The following is a 20,262-nucleotide window of genomic DNA, read 5'->3' on the forward strand; positions in this document are numbered from 1 at the left end:
CGGGGGCTCGGTCACCTGGAGGCGTCTGAGAACTGCAGGGTTCCCCTGCTGCCCGGAAGCTCTTAACTACTGTGGGCGATGGGGGAACCCCACCACTTTTAATTTTTAGGTGCCCTGCTGCCCAGCGACCCCCTCCACCCACTGCCCATCGCCCCCCACCCCTCTGCCCAGAGCTGCCCCATGAACTCCCCCAGAGACCCAATCTCCCAAGCCCTGCCCCAGGCCCGCACTCACTGGCCCCCCTGGGAGGTGACGCTGTCTGCCGGGTGTAGCAAGGAGCGCTCCAGCAGCAGGGCTGTGTGGGGCTGTCTTCCCCTCCGCCGGCCCTGCCCCCTGCTGGGACCCGAGAGTGGCAAAATGTTAATTTTTAGGTGCCCCCTAGAATGCCGGCGTCCGTAGGCACATGCCTGCTGCGCCTAATCAGAAATCTGCATTCCTTCACTTTGACCCTCCCTAATGTAATCGGAAATCCGGCCCTGCCCATTGTGCCAGGTGCTGCCCAGAGCCGACTGAGATCAGGGCCAAATCACGCTCGGTGCTGCACAGACACACAGTGAGCCAGTCTGTGACCCAAAAGGCTCATGGCAATAGGCAAAGGGAGGATGGGTAAACTGAGGCACAGCGAGGGGTAATGACTTACCCAAGGTCACCCAGTACGTCCATGCAATGGACAAACCCACTTGGAAAGGGGAAGCACCAAGGGGGGATGGGGTGAAAAGACAACACAGGCTGCTGTTGATCTGCTTTTCACTCAGGTATCGGCCCAGATCCGCCCCCTCCTGCTGGTGTTTATTTATAGCCTGTTGCTCTGAGTCATTAACCACACGCGGGTGCAAAGAACCAGATGATAAAGGACCCGTGGGGCGAGTGCCCAAGGTGATGTGCAAAGGGGAAGCACAGCAGGCTGTGGAGGCGATTGCAGAGATTGCAGCGTGGCGACGAGAGTGATGAGGAAATTGACATGGACATAGACCTCTCACAAAGTACAGGCCCCAGCAATGTGCAAATACTGGGGGAGGTTCATGCCGTGGAATGCCGATTCTGGGCCCGGGAAACAAGCACAGACTGGTGGGACCGCATCGTGTTGCAGGTGTGGGACGATTCCCAGTGGCTGCGAAACTGTCGCATGCGTAAGGGCACTTTCATGGAACTTTGTGACTTGCTTTCCCCTGCCCTGAAGCACAAGAATACCAGGATGAGAGCAGCCCTCACAGTTGAGAAGTGAGTGGCGATAGCCCTGTGGAAGCTTGCAACGCCAGACAGCTACCGGTCAGTCAGGAATCAATTTGGAGTGGGCAAATCTACTGTGAGGGCTGCTGTGATCCAAGTAGCCAACGCAATCAAAGACCTGCTGCTATCAAAGGTAGTGACTCTGGGAAACGTGCGAGTCATAGTTGATGGCTTTGCTGCAATGGGATTCCCTAACTGTGGTGGGGCGATAGACGGAATCCATATCCCTATCTTGTCACCGGAGCACTAAGCCACCGAGTACATAAACCGCAAGGGGTACTTTTCAATGCTGCTGCAAGCCCTAGTGGATCACAAGGGACGTTTCACTAACATCAACTTGGGATGGCCGGGAAAGGTACATGATGCTCACGTCTTCAGGAATTTTACAGGTCTGTTTCAAAAGCTGGAGGAAGGGACTTTCTTCCCGGAGCAGAAAATAACCGTTGGGGATGTTGAAATGCCTATAGTTATCTTTGGGGACCCAGCCTACCCCTTAATGCCATGGCTCATGAAGCCATACACAGGCAGCCTGGACAGTAGTCAGGACCTGTTCAGCTATCGGCTGAGCAAGTGCTGAATGGTGGTAGAATGTGCATTTGGACGTTTAAAAGCGCGCTGGCGCAGTTTACTGACTCGGATAGACCTCAGCGAAACCAATATCCCCATTGCTATTGCTGCTTGCTGTGCGCTCCACAATATCTGTGAGAGTAAGGGGGAGACATTTATGGTGGGGTGGGAGGTTGAGGCAAATTGCCTGGCCGCTGATTACGTGCAGCCAGACACCAGAGCAGTTAGAAGAGTACAGCAGGGCGCGGTGCGTATCAGAAAAGCTTTGAAAACCAGTTTTGTGACTGGCCAGGCTATGGTGTGAAAGTTCTGTTTGTTTCTCCTTGATGAACCCTCCCCCACCCCGGTTCACTCTACTTCCCTGTAAACTAACCACCCTCCCCTCCCCCTTTCGAGCACCGCTTGCAGAGGCAATAAAGTCATTGTTACTTCACATTCATGCATTCTTTATTAATTCATCACACAACTAGGGGGATAACTGCCAAGGCAGCCCGGGAGGGGTGGGGGGGGAGGGAATTAAAAGGACACACTGCAGTTTAAAACTTTAAAACTTTAACACTTATTGAAGGCCAGCCTTCTGATGCTTGGGCAATCATCTGGGGTGGAGTGGCTGGGTGGCCGGAGGCCCCCCCACCGCATTCTTGGGCATCTGGGTGAGGAGGCTTTGGAACTTGGGGAGGAGGGCTGTTGGTTACACAGGGGCTGTAGCGGTGGTCTCTGCTCCTGCTGCTTTTCCTGCAGCTCAACCATACGCTGGAGCATTTCAGTTTGATGCTCCAGCAGCTGGAGTATCGACTCTTGCCTTCTGTCAGCAAACTGACGCCACCTATCCTCTTCAGCCCGCCACTTGCTCTCTTCAGCCCACGATTCAGCCCGCCACCTCTCCTCTCATTCATATTGTGCTTTTTTGCACTCTGACATTGACTGCCTCCACGCATTCTGCTGTGCTCTGTCAGCATGGGAGGACATCTGGAGCTCCGAGAACATAACATCCCGAGTCCGCCGTTTTCTCCTTCTAATCTTCACTATCCTCTGCGAAGGAGAAACACTTGCAGGTGGTGGAGGAGAAGGGAGAGGTGGTTAAAAAAGACACATTTTAGAGAACAATGGGTACACTCTTTCACGTTACATTTTGCTGTTCACATTACACAGCACATGTGCTTTTGTTACAAGGTCGCATTTTTCCTCTTATACTGAGTGCCTGCCGGTTTGGTGTGAGAGATCACTCACGCAGTGCCGGGCAACTGAATTCGGCTTGCAGGCAGCCATGGTAAGCCACATTCTTTTGGCTTTTTTAACCTTCATAACATGTGGGAATGGTTTCAAACAGCAGCGCCCTTTTTTCCCATACCAAGCACCCATTGGGTTGGCCATTTAAAATGGGTTTGCAATGTAAAAGGAGGGGCTGCGGTTTCTGGGTTAACATGCAGCTCAAACCCAACTACCCCCCAACACAACCAATTCTCTGGGATGATCACTTCACCCCTCCCCCCCACCGTGTGGCTAACAGCAGGGAACATTTATGTTCAGCCGAGCAGGAATGGGCACCTCTGAATGTCCCCTTAATAAAATCACCCCATTTCAACCAGGTGACCGTGAATGATATCACTCTCCTGAAGATAACAAAGAGAGATAAGGAGTGGATGTTGTCTGCATGCCAGCAAACAACGGGGCCATACGCTGCCATGCTTTGTTATGCAATGATTCCACACTACGTGCTACTGGCCTGGCGTGGTAAAGTGTCCTACCATGGCGGACGGGATAAGGCAGCCCTCCCCAGAAACCTTTTGCAAAGGCTTTGGGAGTACATGAAGGAGAGCTTTCTGGAGATGTCCCTGGAGGATTTCCGCTCCATCCCCATACACGTTAACAGACTTTTCCAGTAGCTGTACTGGCCGCTATTGCCAGGGCAAATTAATCATTAAACACGCCTACTTTTAAATCATGTGTAATATTTACAAAGGTACACTCACCAGAGGTCCCTTGTGAGCCCTCAGGGTTTGCTGTGTTCGGGGGTTACTGGTTCCAGGTCCAGGGTGATAAACATATCCTGGCTGTTGGGGAAACCGGTTTCTCCACTTCCTTGCTGTGAGCTATCTTCATTGTCTTCATCATCATCTTCCTCATACTCCGAACCCACTTCCCTGTTACGTGATTCTCCATTGATAGAGTCAAAGCACATGGTTGGGGTAGTGGTGGCTGCACCCCCTAGCATGGCATGCAGCTCCGTGTAGAAGCGGCATGTTTGCGGCTCTGCCCCGGACCTTCAGTTTGCCTCTCTAGCTTTGTCGTAAGCTTGCCTTAGCTCCTTAATTTTCACGCGGCACTGCTGTGCGTCCCTGTTATGGCCTCTGTTCTTCATGGCCTTTGAGACTTTTTCTAATATTTTGCCATTTCATTTACTGATACAGAGTTCAGCTAGCACTGATTCGTCTCCCCATATGGCGAGCAGATCCCATACCTCCCGTTTGGTCCATGCTGGAGCTCTTTTGCGATCCTGGGACTCCATCATGGTTACCTGTGCTGATGAGCTCTGCGTGGTCACCTGTGCTCTCCACGCTGGGCAAACAGGAAATGAAATTCAAAAGTTCGCGGGGCTTTTCCTGTCTACCTGGTCAGTGCATCTGAGTTGAGAGTGCTGTCCAGAGCGGTCACAATGAAGCACTATGGGATAGCTCCTGGAGGCCAATAACGTCAAATTCCATCCACACTACCCCAAATCCGACCCGCAAAGGCCGATTTTAGCGCTAATCTCCTTGTCGGAGGTGGAGTAAAGAAACCGGTTTAAAGGGCCCTTTAAGTAAAAAAAAAGGTCTTCGTCTTGTGGACGTGTCCAGGCTTAATTTGATTTAATGTTGCTAAATTCGATCTAAACTCATAGTGTAGACCAGATCTTAGTCCTGCCCTGAGAGGGGACGTGTTGGCTATTCGGGCTCTTTAGAACAGGGGCAGCAGCAGGGCCTGTTCCCAGGCAGCCCCAGCCCTGCTGGGACACCCCCCGCCCTCCCGCCCGAGGCGAAGGGCTTGGCCTCTTGGAGGCCTTTCTTCTGAGATGGTCCATTGGTGCAGGGGCAGAGCTAGGAATAGAACCCAGGAGTCCTGACGCCTACCCCTGCTCTAACCACTAGACCCTATCCCCTCCCCTCCGAGCTGGGGATAGAACCCAGGAGTCCTGGCTCCCAGCCCCCACTCTAACCTCTAGACCCCATTCCACTCATCCCAGAGCTGGGACGGAACCCAGGAGTCCCGATGCCCAGCTTGGAAGCAGGGCCAAACTCATTTCATACGATGCCTGCCAGCCATTTTTAGTCTCCACCATCATGGGCTAGACTGGAGTACAGGGGACCTGATCCCCAAGGCCAGGCCAGCCCCACAACATCTTCCCCCACCCCCATCGAACCTTTGTGTCCACAGAGCGGCACTGCACAGCCTCAGCCACTAGGGGGCACCACAGCCCCACGTCAAGGCCAGTGTCCATGCTGGGCTGGGTCTGGTCTCTCAATTGTCCCCCGAGTCTTCATAGTGTCTTAGGAGGATAATTACCCACACGCTAGATACATGCACCGCACACGCTAGTGTTCACATGCACACACACTCCGGCATGCACACAAACGTGCAGATGTGTGCTCACGTTTGTGAACAAGTACAGATGTACATACTGGGGTGCCCCATGCAGCCCCGCCCCCCAGCCCGAGTGCAACCCTCTTAGCAGGGAATCAGTCCTCCCCCGCCCCTGAGTATCCCACAGGCAGAGCTCCCGTCCCGCTCCCCACAGCGCCCCCTGCTGGGTCAGCCCAGGATTGCAATAATGATACTCCAGCACTTTAACCAGGGCTTGCTGCTGCTGCTGCCCCTGGAGTCCCGGGTAGCTGGCGGGAGCCGGGGTGTCGCACCACCCCCCAGCAGAGACGCCCCTGGCTGTTTGGGGGGCGGGCGGGGAGCTGAGCAAGGAAAGTTTGGGAGCGGGCTGGGGGGCAGGATTGGGCCCTTGCCTAGCAGACGGGGGTGGGGAGGTGAACAAGAGAGGAGCAGGGTGAGGGGCAGTGACCCAGAGGCCAGGAGACACGCCCAGATCCGGCTGCAGGCCTGCGCGGGGTCACCCCAGGGAGGAATCTGACCCACAGCCTGGGTACAGGAGAGGCCACGTTAACTCCTGGAGTGCCTGGGGGGTACGGGGGGGAAGCAGCACCCAGATCAGACCTTTCATCCCCAAGCGACCCCTGGCGCTTGGCACCATCAGCCCGGGGGGTGCAGGGTGGGGGCATAGTCTCCTCTCACTTCCACCAGTAGTCACCCCATTGTAAACCAGGCCCAGTTACCGCCACCTGTACAGAAGCTCTTAGTTCTTCTATCCCACGTGGGGGTGTAAATCTGGAGTAACCCTGCGGTGAAATGGTGTAATTGAGGGATGTGCCCTCCCCCCTACCTGCACGGACTGTCAGAGACCCCCCCTTACACAGCCCCATTGGTACCATCCCAGCCCCGAGAATGCCCCGCCCCTGAGGTCAGGCTGGGGAGTGGAATCAGAGCCGCCCCCCACCTCCGGGGCGCTGGAGGAACAGAGGCTGGTGCTGAGAAATGATCTCAGGACAAATGGGTGATTCTCCCCCTGACGCAATGGAAAGGGCCCGACTCCTGCAGCTGCGGCCCCAGAGAAAGTGCAGACAGTCCCCGTCTCTGCCCTCCTCCATGCCGGACAGACGTGCGCTCGTCCTAGGGCTCTGGATCAGAGCCACCGCAGAGCCAGGCTGCTGGCGGGAGGGAGGGATCTGGGCTGGTGTCAGCCTGGGCCCAAACTCTGGGGCAGGAGCACATCCCGAGGGGGGAGGGGCTGGGCTGACGGGGGTGGGGGGCTGCTCTGGGAATGGACTATGGAAAAATCACACCCACACACGTGTGTCAGGCAAATCCACTGACTGGAGTGACAGGCACACAACGCTCTCAGCGCTGGCACGAACACACTCCAACCCGGCAGAGCCAGCCCAGCTACCGGCGGACAAGCCGAACTCTCATCCAGATCCAGCATTGTCAAACTGAATTGTTAGCCCCAGCTCAGTCAGCTGCACCTTGCGCAGACCCGGGGGAGGCCATTAGGGGCACAGAGAGCACCATGGGGGGGCGGGAGGGGAGCAAGGACATGCAGGGGTCACCGAGGGCAGGATTTCCCTCACAGACTCTTGTCACAATGCACAAGGCTAGCACAGGGGTGACTGACCCCCCCCCATCTGTTTACTGAGTGGCCCTCCCAGCAGCCGCCCCACTGCAGGATAACAGCCTTCTCCTCTGCATGCCGACGGCGCTCCCCCCTTAGCCCACCCCGCTGGGTCCACAAGTGGTTAAGATGACAGAGCCTTGGGGGCTGGGATGGGGGCCAAGGCCCCGCCCCCATTTCTTGGCCTGCAGCTCCCCAGAGGCAGCCTGCACAGCTGGGTTGATTTAGCTCCGCACAGTTTGAGCTTCGTTTCTCAGGCAAGCTCAGCTGTGGTTTCTTCTGGAATCTGCTGCCCCCGGGGTGTCCCCCTTCCCCTGACGCACACGCGGTCCCGGCAGTGGGCGCCGCTTCCCAGAAGAGGCCAGAAATGCCAGCGAAGTCCCCCCAGCGCTGGGGGCTGGTGGCCGGCGGCCATGGCTGGTCAATCTCTCTCTAGGCTTTCTGGGGGTCCATGAACCCCAATCCCTGGTGTGCAGGCAGGAGCCCAGACCAGCTGCTGCTCAAATTCCAACCCAGGAGCTGCTGGCTGGGACCAGCTGGGAGCCGTCTGCAAGGGACCCATGGCGTTCCCACCCCCAGCTGAGCAGCCACGGCCCCAGGGGCCCGCAGACCCCCAGCAGCACCCCCGCTCTCGTGCAATCAGACATGCAGGGCTGGGCTGGCCCCTGTGCTGAGACGGGACCAGTTCTTTCTAGCCCATCCCTGTAGAGGTGTAAGCAGAGTCAGGATGAGCTGTACCCTGACATCTGGTGCTGAATTATGGCGAGTGTGGGAAAAAACTTCAGGGGCTGATCTTGTTTGCATAGGCACACCCACCTGCCTGGCATGAGCCCATGGCAGCCCAAAATGGTCACTTTGGCTGATGTGGGATCTCCAGTTTCTCTGTTATTGGGGCAGGAGGAATAAAGTGTTGTTACCCTGATTATGTGAATCAAGGAAAATGAAACTGTTTTATGACAGAGGGACTCACCATCATCTTAGTAGCACTCACTAGACAAGGGACAACTCTGAGTGAATTGAAAGATGCTGGGGGATAGGAAGGGAATTTGTATTTTACTTTGTGGGTTCTGTTTTGAAGCTATGAAACAGTAATTACACTTCTTTTTTTCTTCACTGTTGAATAGTAAAGCTAATTTTGATTTCATTCAGAGTTTAGTTACAAGCTGTTATGCTGAATTCACTCTGGGCTACTGGTGCACCAGCACTGGGGCTCTCCTACTACAAGCTGAAATTGCTGTGTTAACCGGTGGGGGTGCCCTGAAGATTTATTGTTAAGTAGCTAGTAGAGTGGAGCACTTTGCAGGATGGTTGGCGTGGCCCACAGGATGATGAGCAGAGGGGAGCAGTTGGTGGGATGGCTGGAGTGGCTCATGGGATAGCTGAAGGAGTGGAGCTGGTGGAATGGAGTTGCTGAAGGCTGCAGCAGAACCCCATGGAGAGGTGGGGCAGTTGGCCTTGGACCATGTAAGGTGCCCCTTTCTCCCACCCCATTTCCACCCAGGCTGGGGCGGGGGGAGGTTGATAAGACTCTGCAGATAAACTTTTGAACTCTGGGACTGTACTGACCAGGGACAGAGACTTTTGGGTGATTCTTGGGTTGCTGGACTCAAGAGACTTTTGGGGTTTTGGACTTTTGGGACTTTGGGGGTGGGTCTTTTGCTCATGGTTTGTGTTATGCATCCTGTCTGTGGTGTTTTCCCAATTGCTGATGTCGTTTACCTCATGTTATTAAACATTTTATGCTACACTCAGACTCCGTGCTTGCGAGAGGGGAAGTATTGCCTCTTAGAGTCACCCAGGGGGTGGTATGTAATTGTCCAGGTCACTGGGTGGGGGCTCGAGCCGGTTTTGCATTGTGTTATTGAAATGGAACCCCTAGATACTGAACCCGGCCCTTATTGCTGCCAACTCAGATGGGCAGAAGGGTTACATAAGTAATAAGAGTGTGATATCCAAACCAGACACTGGTTAGTAGAACAGTGTGAATCCACTGGCATAACTGGAGTGACTCTGGATTTATGTAGAGGGGCAATAAGAAGAGGATCAGGCCAGATTTTTGAGAGCTGGGCTCCCACCAATAACAATGGAGACTTTCCCTGTCCACGCTTTCCTTCCCACCGAGCAGAATGCCGGGCGCTGGACACGTGGGCAGAGCTAGATGCCGGCTGACAAAATCCACTCCACAGGGGCGGCGAGTTATATGGGCCCACTGGTCCCACATTCCCAGCCGTACACCAAGCAGCGACTCCCCCAGCCCGGCGTTCCCACCCGAGCACATGCTGAGAGCCCCCTCCATGCACCCGGCCTAGGCGGGGGCGGCAGCAGCTGATGCAGCGCCCCCTCCCCCCACGCAGGTACCTTTGGAAAGTCCCTGCTCCTCTAAAGAGGCAGGAAACTCACTGCACTTCCCCCCCCTCAGGAGCCCAGTCTTGCTGCTGCTTCAAACCACAGCCCTGTGCTGGGAGCCCTGCTCTAACCACTACACCACACTGCCCTCCCAGAGCTGGGGCTAGATATAGGAGCCCTGGCTCCCAGCATCCCTTGCGCTAATCGCTACACCACACTGCCCTCCCAGAGCTGGGGCTAGATCCAGGAGCCCTGGCTCCCAGCCCCCCTGCTCTAACTGCTACACCACACTGCCCTCCCAGACCTGGGGCTAGATCCAGGAGCCCTGGCTCTCCCCCACCCACCAGTTCCCTCTCAAAGTGGACACTTCCACCACTCTTCTTGGAATCAACCCCTGACATTCTGGGCAAGTCCCCAGCTGATGTAAACCGGCCTAGCCCCCCCCCCCCCCCGATACTGTATCTGCATTTCTGCCCAGCCCCCGCATCTCACAACGGGGGCCTGATCCCCCAGGTGGGCCCAACAACCACTGATCTGCCCCTTGTGTCATCACTTCCACCAGCACCAAGTGGGGGCGGTGCCTGCGCTGCTGCCATGGTGCCCTGGGAGAATTAACAACCCCTCCCACGCTGGCTCATGCTCACTCTGCCCAGGTGCCAGCCCTGGCACAAGACGAGCGGGTTTTTAGAGGGGAGGAGGAGAGGTTACGGGACCCATCATTTTCCCAGACCTCTCACCATTTCCCCACAACTCATCACCCGCCTTTCGGTTTTGCTCTTGATTTCAAAATCAGCCATGCAATGCCTCACCCAGCAAAACAGTGCTCACCTCCCCCCCGCCAGGTTAACTCATCCACCAACTCCCCCCCAAGATAGGAGGCGCCCCTCCTCCAACCCACAGCCCCTCTCTCCCCCCGCAACTCCTGGAGATATAACCAATCCCCACCCCGACCCCCAGCCAGACATTTCTCCCAAAGCTCTGGGTCCCGATACAGGAGACAAAGAGTGTCACGGCGCTGACGACACTTGCGATTTTACCACCGGACTAGTGACAATTGTTGCTTTTCTTAAAGCCCCAGCTTCTGGACTCCTGGGATTGAAGATCTGGGCTCACACTAAAAGTAAGTTTCTAACCCTCCTGATGGCAGAGTGAAGCTCAGAAATGTGACACCCCCCCACAGGGCTACGAGACCGCAAGGAACCCAACGTTCTGATCTCACTATCTTCTTCAAGCCACTTATGATTTTCGAGGGCCTGTCTCAATGCTTCAAGGCTTGGGGCAGCAAGGCTGGAGTTAGTATTACGTGTATTATGGTAGCGCTTAGCCTGGGACTGGGTCCCCACTGTACCAGAAAGATGGCCCCCGGCAAAGAGGAGACAGCCCAGCCCTAAAGCGCTACATGGACATTGACAGCCCACATGGCTCCACCTGCTGAGAAAGGCGCTGCCACCAGCCCCATTTTACAGGTGGCGAAACTGAGGCACTGAGCGACAACTCACCCACTGTCTCAGAGCAAATGGCAGCTGGGAATAGAACCCAGGAGTCCTAGCTCCCAGCCCCATTGGCTCTTTGCTCCATATTATCACCCCCGCCCTTCTCCCCTCCCTCAAATGCAAAAAACAAAGCCACTGATCAAACAAATGCCGGGCACCAATTCTACTGTCACACACACAAGCCACAGCTTGTATTTATTAGCCATACTGCTGTGGCACCACGGCCCCATTGTACCAAGCTCGGCACCTACAAACCTTGGCATCGATTCGAGAGCCAAAGACCCAAAGAGACAAGCCAAGTGAAGGACCATTTGTCCCATTTTACTGCTGTGGAAACTGAGGCACAGAGCGATTCAGTGCCAGAGCTGAGAATTGAAGCTGGATTTTCCCTGTGCCAGTGTAGCCCCTGAACCACTCGGGCACCTGTGCCACACAGCACCTGCCAGCTGGGCTGTGCCACACAGATCTAAGGAGGCATCAAAGATAACAGCAGCTACAGGAGCTCAAACTCCCCCTGGATCCAATCCTGAGCCCATCGCACCAGCAGGACAGCGCCTGCCTCCAACGGGAGCTGAGTTGGAACATGCAGGGCAGGATCCAGCCCCCAGCTGGGGACCCACGTGCCAAACTTGGGCACCTGAAATCTGGCCCCTAAATCCACATCAAGGCTCCTAAGATAGCTGGCCTGGCTGGCTGGTTCTGCCCAGATTCTGCAGGATCTGGGAATTCTCGTTATTAAGTGAATTATGGTAGCGACTCTCAGCCCCGACCAAAATTGAGGCCCTATTGTGCCAGGGGCTGCACAGATTCCAGCCAAGATCGGGGTCCCCATCGACCCACAGCGAGAGACGGCACCTGCCCCAAAGGGCTCCCAGTCTCAATTGATGGAAGGCAAGTGGGGAAACTGAGGCACAGAGCAGGGACGTGACTTGCCAGATCCGTGGAAAGAACCCAGGTGTTCTGACTCCCACACCAACACTCTGTCCACTAGTAGACAACACTGCCTGCCTATGAATCGCAGCCTCTTTGTAAGTGAGCCTTCTCATTTCAGGAGCCTAAGTCTGGATTAAGAACAGGAGTACTTGTGGCACCTTATAATATTTATTATGCTCTAATAAATTTGTTAGTCTCTAAGGTGCCACAAGTACTCCTGTTCTTTTTACGGATACACACTAACACGGCTGCTACTCTGAAATAAGTCTGGATTGAAAACCAGACCCGCCAAAGCTCTGGGAAGATGGGTGGGCACAGACCCAGGGCAGGACTGATGTCTCCCTCTCCCTCCCTCCTTCCCCAGAGGGCGGCTGGACAGGCAGGGCCAAGTAGGGCAAGGAATGCTCCATTTTATTAAACACTTGGCACAACATGGACAGAAATATTTCTGAAAACGAGGCTTCTCTGCTGGCGTCACAGGCGTGGCACCCCCCCAGGACGTAGGACACACGGGGTGGGGGAGGGGGGCGGCACTGAGCACCCAACAGGATCTAGCCCTTTGTACAGCCAGCCACTTAGACAAGAACTCACGACCAACACCCCTCCCCCAGCTGTGGGGATAGAACCCAGGAGTCCTGGCTCTTCCCCACCCGACACCAGTCCCCTCTCAAAGTGGACACTTCCACCCCTCTTCTTGGAATCAACCCCTGATGTTCTGGGCAAGGCCCCAGCGGGTGTAAACCGGCCTAGCCCTATTGAGCTCAATGGAAGGAGGCCGATTCACACCAGCAGGGCTCTGCCCCCCTGTGCTTTCCTCTGCCCTGGGTAGTTTCCAGGAATCGCTATCGCCTCAGCATCTCGCTGCTACTGAGTAACCCCGTGGAGATCCGGAGACCTGCCCCCCCCCCCCGGATACTGTATCTGCGTTTCTGCCCAGCCCCCACATCTCACAATGGGGGCCTGATCCCCCAGGTGGGCCCAACCCACCACTGATCTGCCCCTTGTGTCATCACTTCCACCAGCGGCAAGCAGGGGCGGAGTCTGCGCTGCTGCCATGGTGACCAGGGAGAATTTAACTCCCCCTCCCCCCGCTGGCTCATGCTCACTCTGCCCAGGTGCCAGTCCTGGCACAAGACGAGCGGGTTTTTAGAGGGGAGGAGGAGAGGTTACGGGACCCGTCATTTTCCCAGACCTCTCACCATTTCCCCACAACTCATCACCCGCCTTTCGGTTTTGCTCTTGATTTCAAAATCAGCCGTGCAATGCCTCACCCAGCAAAACAGTGCTCACCTCCCCCCCTGCCAGGTTAACTCATCTGCCAACTCCCCCCCAAGATAGGAGGCACCCCTCCCACAACCCACAGCCCCCCTCAAACCCTGGAGATATAACCAATCCCCACCCTGACCCCCAGCCAGCCATTTCTCCCAAAGCTCTGGGTCCTGATACAGGAGACAAAGGGCGTCACGGCGCTGCCGACACTTGCGATTTTACCACCGGACTAGTGACAATTGTTGCTTTTCTTAAAGCCCCAGCTTCTGGACTCCTGGGATTGAGGATCTGGGCTCACATTAAAAATAAGTTTCTAACCCTCCTGATGGCAGAGTGGAGCTCAGAAATGTGACACCCCCCCACAGGGCTACGAGACCGCAAGGAACCCAACGTTCTGATCTCACTATCTTCTTCAAGCCACTTATGATTTTCGAGGGCCTGTCTCAATGCTTCAAGGCTTGGGGCAGCAAGGCTGGAGATAGTATTACGTGTATTATGGTAGCGCTTAGCCTGGGACTGGGTCCCCACTGTACCGGAAAGATGGCCCCTGGCAAAGAGGAGACAGGCCAGCCCTAAACCACTACATGGACATTCACAGCCCACATGGCTCCACCTGCTGAGAAAGGCGCTGCCACCAGCCCCATTTTACAGGTGGCAAAACTGAGGCACTGAGCGACAACTCACCCACTGTCTCAGAGCAAATGGCAGCTGGGAATAGAACCCAGGAGTCCTACCTCCCAGCCCCATTGGCTCTTTGCTCCATATTATCACCCCCGCCCTTCTCCCCTCCCTCAAATGCAAAAAACAAAGTCACTGATCAAACAAATGCCTGGCACCAATTCTACTGTCACACACACAAGCCACAGCTTGTATTTATTAGCCATACTGCTGTGGCACCACGGCCCCATTGTACCAAGCTCGGCACCTACAAACCTTGGCATCGATTCGGGAGCCAAAGACCCAAACAGACAAGCCAAGTGAAGGACCATTTGTCCCATTTTACTGCTGTGGAAACTGAGGCACAGAGCGATTCAGTGCCAGAGCTGAGAATTGAAGCTGGATTTTCCCTGTGCCAGCGTAGCCCCTGAACCACTCGGGCACCTGTGCCACACAGCACCTGCCAGCTGGGCTGTGCCACACAGATCTAAGGAGGCATCAAAGATAACAGCAGCTACAGGAGCTCAAACTCCCCCTGGATCCAATCCTGAGCCCATCGCACCAGCAGGACAGCGCCTGCCACCAACGGGAGCTGAGTTGGAACATGCAGTGCAGGATCCAGCCCCCAGCTGGGGACCCACGTGCCAAACTTGGGCACCTAAAATCTGGCCCCTAAATCCACATCAAGGCTCCTAAGATAGCTGGCCTGGCTGGCTGGTTCTGCCCAGATTCTGCAGGATCTGGGAATGCTCGTTATTAAGTGAATTATGGTAGCGACTCTCAGCCCCGACCAAAATTGAGGCCCTATTGTGCCAGGGGCTGCACAGATCCCAGCCAAGATCGGGGTCCCCATCGACCCACAGCGAGAGACGGCACCTGCCCCAAAGGGCTCCCAGTCTCAATTGATGGAAGGCAAGTGGGGAAACTGAGGCACAGAGCAGGGACGTGACTTGCCAGATCCGTGGAAAGAACCCAGGTGTTCTGACTCCCACACCAACACTCTGTCCACTAGTAGACGACACTGCCTGCCTACGAATCGCAGCCTCTTTGTAAGTGAGGCTTCTCATTTCAGGAGCCTAAGTCTGGATTAAGAACAGGAGTACTTGTGGCACCTTATAATATTTATTATGCTCTAATAAATTTGTTAGTCTCTAAGGTGCCACAAGTACTCCTGTTCTTTTTACGGATACAGACTAACACGGCTGCTACTCTGAAATAAGTCTGGATTGAAAACCAGACCCGCCAAAGCTCTGGGAAGATGGGTGGGCACAGACCCAGGGCAGCTCTGATGTCTCCCTCTCCCTCCCTCCTTCCCCAGAGGGCGGCTGGACAGGCAGGGCCAAGTAGGGCAAGGAATGCTTCATTTTATTAAGCACTTGGCACAACATGGACAGAAATATTTCTGAAAACGAGGCTTCTCTGCTGGCGTCACAGGCGTGGCACCCCCCCGGGACGTAGGACGCACGGGGTGGGGGAGGGGGGCGGCACTGAGCACCCAACAGGATCTAGCCCTTTGTACAGCCAGCCACTTAGACAAGAACTCACGACCAACACCTCTCCCGTAGCTGTGGGGATAGAACCCAGGAGTCTGGGCCCCCAGCCTCCTTTACTCTAGCCACTAGACCCCACTCCCCTCCCAGAGTAGGGATAGAACCCAGGTTTGCTTTTTGCCCTGAAGGCGTCTAAAGCCAGGCAACATAGGCGCCGACTCCGTGGGTACTCCGGGCCTGGAGCACCCACAGGGAAAAATTGGTGGGTGCTGAGCACCCACCGGCAGCTCCTCTACCCACCCTGTCCAGCCCCGCCCCGCCCCGCCTCCGCTCCCCCTCCCCCTCCCCTGAGCGTGCTGCTGCATCCTTCCTCTCCCCCCTCCCTCCCAGCGCTTGCGCCGCCAAACAGCTGATTCGCGCAAGCCTGGGCGGGAGGAGGAAGGAGGAGGAATGCGGCACGCTTGGGGAAGAGGCGGGGCCAGGGCGGGGATTTGGGGAGGGATCCAATGGGGCAGGGAGGGGGTGGAATCAGGGCAGAGTTGGGGGTGGTGGGGGCGAGCACCCACCAACGCCAACAAAAGTTGGCACCTGTGCCAAGCAAATGCTCCTTTAAGTGAAAGACATAAGAACATAAGAACGGTCCTACTGGGTCAGACCAAAGGTCCATCTAGCCCAGTATCCTGTCTGCCGACAGTGGCCAGTGCCAGGTGCCCCAGAGGGAATGAACAGAACAGGTAATCACCATGTGATCCATCCCCTGTTGCCCATTCCCAGCTTCTGTCAAACAGAGGCTAGAGACAGCATCCCTGCCCATCCTGGGTAATAGCCATTGATGGACCTCCATGAATTTATCTAGTTCTTTTTTGAACCCTGTTATGGTCTTGGCCTTCATCACATCCTCTGGCAAGGAGTTCCACAGGTTGACTGTGCATTGTGTGAAGAAATACTTCCTTTTATTTGTTTTCAACCTGCTGCCTATTAATTTCATTTGGTGACCCCTAGTTCTTGTGTTATGAGAAGTAGTAAACAACACTTCCTTATCTACTTTCTCTACACCAGTCATGATTTTATAGACCTCAATCATATCTCCCCTTAGCTGTCTCTTTTCCAAGCTGAAAAGTCCCAGTCTTATTAATCTCTCCTCATAGGGAAGCCGAAGACTTCGAAGACTCCAAAGCAAAGGACCCCGACCCACATTCCAACCCGCCCCCTCCCCCTCCAGCCTTCCCTGAACCCCGGGACACCAGGCACCCAGCTCCTGATGCTGCAGCTCCCAGCTCCGAGGTGGATCCCACGCTCCAGCACCACCCACAGCCCAAAGGGGACACGACTGCGGATGCATCAGTCGTCAGTGGGTGTGGGGAAGGTGACCCTGGAACTTCCCCTGCCCCCAAGGCTCAGATCAAGTCTCGATGCAGCTTGGAAGGGGAGTTGACTGGACCCAGGATGATCCGTGATCAGAATAGCTGGGGGGGGGCGCATTTGGGGCACCTCCATCTGGGATGCGCTGACACTGCAGGCCAGGGCTAGACTTGGCCTTGTCTCCTATAGGGGCAGGATCAGGCCCAGAGAGGGGCAGAACCAGGACACATGCAGGCAATTGCATCCAGCCTTCTGTCCTGTCATTAACCACTCAGGACTCGTCTGAGGGTTCGGAGGGGCAGCCCACAGACAACACCAGCACCCCCAACCCCCGCTATGATAGGGCCTCATACCCAACGATTCCCCCCTGGGAGAAATGCAAAGCCTGATCACCCCAAAAGGGTCCCCAAAAGGCTTTCAAACCTGGTCCCTGTGCCTCTCAATTGCTGGTATAAAGTCCAGTTGATACACCCTGGACAGCACAGTTTACAAACCCCAGGAAATCAGTTTACAAACCCTGTTTCTGTAGCCTGAGGGAACAGGGTCTAGTAGTTAGAGCTGGGGGTGGTGGTGGTTGTCAGGACACCTGGGTTCTATTCCCAGCAGGGAGAGGGGAGTGGCGTCTGGTGGGTTAGAGCAGGGGAGTTGGGATCCAGGACTCCTGGGTTCACTCCCCAGCACCAGAATCATCTTGCCAGGAGCCTAGTAAACCACCTGGCCTCTCTGTCAAAGAAGGATCATCTCTCTCTGGAGTACAAGCCAGGATAGGACAACCTGTGACCCCTCCCCACAGTAACACGCTGCTCCCCAGGGTGTCAGAGATGAGCCCAGCCCAGCCGGACATAGAGCACAATCCTCTATTGCCCTGGACAGCCCAGCAGATCCCTGCCCCGCCAGACACAAGTATCCTGGTCCCATTCACACCAGCACAGGATCCAGGAGTCACTCCACTGGAGTCACACAAGGGGAAACTTGTGGGAGCAGAATCGGGCCCAGTTGCTCCAGATTTCCAGCAGAGGAGGGGAGAATCAGCCCCCGCCGGCACTGGCTGGGCCCGATCCTGCCCTCACTCGGTCACAGCACTGTAAAGGCAGCGGGTGTCAATGAGCGTCACTCCCCTGGAGCCCAGGCAGCAAAATTCACCAACCGGGGCCCCGCCCCTGGGGATTTACACCACAGTAAGTGGCGTCAGAATCGGGCCCATCCCCCACGGGCCCCAGCTCCGCTCCAGCCCCTGGACTCGGAGCCCAGCCCGCGGGGATCCCAGCTCTACCGGGGGCCGGAGCCCGCCAGCAGCCACGGCGGAGCGACACCGGAGTCACTCCCCCAGATTGACACCCGGGGAACCGAGCTTAGCAACGTGCCCGGGAAGCAGGAGCCCGGGCCGAGCACATGGTGGAACCGGGCGGCGGGGCCGGGATCGGGGGCTCACCGAGGGTCAGCAGGCGGCGAGCCAGGTCCATACTGCGGGGTGAGGGAGTCCAGCGAGCAGCGAGCACCGATCTGCAGCCAAAGGGCAGTGCCCTCGAGCAGGGCCGGCTCTATGGCGGGCGGGGGGCCCCGCCCTGGAAGGCTGGGATCAGAGGGGGGGGAGTTATTCTCTGCTTAGCAGACATGGCTGGGGTTGGCGATCTGGCGGGGGGGAGGACAGCGGGATCTGGGGAGGGAAAGGGAGGGTTGTGTGTGGGCAGATGGGAGGGGGAGAGCTCAGGGGAAGGGGAGCCATGGGGGTGTCAGAAAAGGGGGGCAGCTGACAGGCAGGTCCGGGCAATATTTTAACCAGGGGCTCCCACTAAATGACAGACAGACAGTTTGGGCTGAGTCTCCATCCCAGGGGGTCTCGCGGGGGCGGGACATGGATTTGGTTCCCCTTTACACAGTTGCCCCCGACCATACAGCGACATGGGGCAATCTGGGCCCCCCGGGGGCTGCTACAGCGGGTGTCTGCCCAAGTCCCGAGGTGCAGACGGGTGCAGAAGGAGCCCCCCTTCCTGGGGTTAGCACTGGGGGAGACCAGAGGGAGAGTTGCCTGAGGAACACCTGAAGACGGGATGGTGCAGTGGGCTGGACAGGTGTGCGTGGGGCTGGAGGGTGGTGGGGAAGGCGGGGGGGGGGGTGAGTGGATAGAGGGGTGTGTAGGGGATTGAGGGAGGTTGGCTGGGAGGGAGGGGTTTGGTGTATATGAGGATATCTGCTTTGGAGACCAACGTGCTGGGCTCCCATCCAATCTGACATACCACAGACACTGTTCTAAACTCCTCAGGCCCGGGGGACCCTTCTTTGGACCAGAGACACCCCTACCCCGGACGCATCCCCTGAGATGCCCCCAGGAATGACCCAGCAGGGCCATTACCAGCCCGGCCCCCAGCCCCAAGCTTATCTCCACCCCATGCTACCACTGCTCCTGTCTGTGCTGCCCCCCATACACCCCTGTTGTCACCCCTCGTGCCCCCTGGAACGCAGCCCCAGCACGGTGCGGAGCCCAGATTAGCAGGGTCGGGTAGCCGGGAGCTGCTTTTCCCCTTGGAGCTCAACAGCTGAAGAGCTGCCGACTTTCCAGCCCAGCTGGGGCCAGATTCAAAGCCCATCCAAGTCCCGGGAACAGCCCCCCCAGTGCAGAGACATCCCGGGGCAGATCTGTGCTTGGCTGGGAGCTCACGACCTGCACTCAGTCCCACCATTACCTGTAAATCCCTTCAGCCTTGTGTTGTTAACCCAGGGAACTCCCTGCCACAGGAGAGTGGAAAGACAAGAGCTTCACAGGATTTGGAAAGGGCTGTGATATTGATACGGGGCAATGAGGCTATCCAGTGTGATGCTCTTCGTGAGGAGAGAGGAATGGTAAAGAAGGGACTAGAACCCACGAGTCCTGATGCCAAGTCCCCCTGCTCTAACCACTAGACCGGGGTGGGCAAACTTTTTGGCCCAAGGGCCACATCGGGGTGTGAAACTTTATGGAGGGCTGGGTAGGGAAGGCTGTGCCTCCCCAAACAGCCTGGCCTCTGTCCCTATCCGTCCCCTCCCACTTCCGGCCCCCTAACTGCCCCCCTCAGAACTCCTGACCCATCCAACCCCCCCTGCTGCTTGTCCCCTGACCGCCCCCTCCCGGGACCCTCCACCCCTAACCGCCCCTCCAGGACCCCACGCCCTATCCAACCCCACCCCCGGTTCCCTCCCCTGACCGCCCCCACAACCTCCGCCCCATCCAACTGCACCCTGCTCTCTGTCCTCTGACTGCCCCAGGGACCCCCTGCCCCTTATCCAACCCCCGTCCCTGCCCCCTTACCATGCCGCTCAGAGCAGCAGGAGCTCGCAGCCCCACCGCCCGGCCAGAGCCAGCCGCGCTGCGCGCATGGTGGCGTCACTGCGGGGGAAGGGGGACATCAGGGGAGGGGCCGGGAGCTAGGGACATCAGGGGAGCGGCCGGGGGCTAGGGACAGCAGGGGAGGGGCCGGGGGCTAGCCTCCCTAGCCGGGAGCTCAGGGGCCAGGCAGGATGGTCGGGAGTTTGCCCAGCTCTGCACTAGACCTCACTTCCCTCCTAAAGCTGAGACTAGAACCCAGGAGTCCTGACCCCCCAGCCTGCTCTCGCCCCACAGGCTGCCTCCTGCTTGGCAGGGTCGTGCCCTTTGGGATGTAGGGGGCGGTTCAGGTCGGGGCTGCTGAGGCCCCATAGCTGGAGCCCGGGGGATTGTGTCACTGCG

The 20,262-nt window shown here is 56.8% G+C and overlaps 2 protein-coding genes across 9 annotated transcripts in view; both read right to left on the reverse strand.

Moving 5' to 3' along the window:
• ADGRE5 (adhesion G protein-coupled receptor E5) overlaps positions 1-18,169 on the reverse strand; it is a 107,311-nt gene extending 89,142 nt beyond the window's left edge. For 6 of the 8 annotated variants that reach the window (XM_065576148.1, XM_065576147.1, XM_065576146.1 and 3 more), the window contains exon 1: positions 17,992-18,123. In XM_065576148.1, coding sequence (XP_065432220.1) covers positions 17,992-18,022 — 31 coding nt within the window. In that variant the 5' untranslated portion in view covers positions 18,023-18,123. Of the gene's footprint in view, positions 1-17,991 lie in introns of all 8 variants that reach the window. The other 2 variants (XM_065576150.1, XM_065576149.1) reach the window with 1 other exon arrangement.
• LOC101934762 (adhesion G protein-coupled receptor E2-like) overlaps positions 1-20,262 on the reverse strand; it is a 37,075-nt gene that overhangs the window by 14,676 nt on the left and 2,137 nt on the right. The window lies entirely within an intron of this gene.

This window comes from Chrysemys picta, chromosome 22, assembly GCF_011386835.1.
Source record: "Chrysemys picta bellii isolate R12L10 chromosome 22, ASM1138683v2, whole genome shotgun sequence".
NCBI classification, from domain to species: Eukaryota; Metazoa; Chordata; order Testudines; family Emydidae; genus Chrysemys; species Chrysemys picta.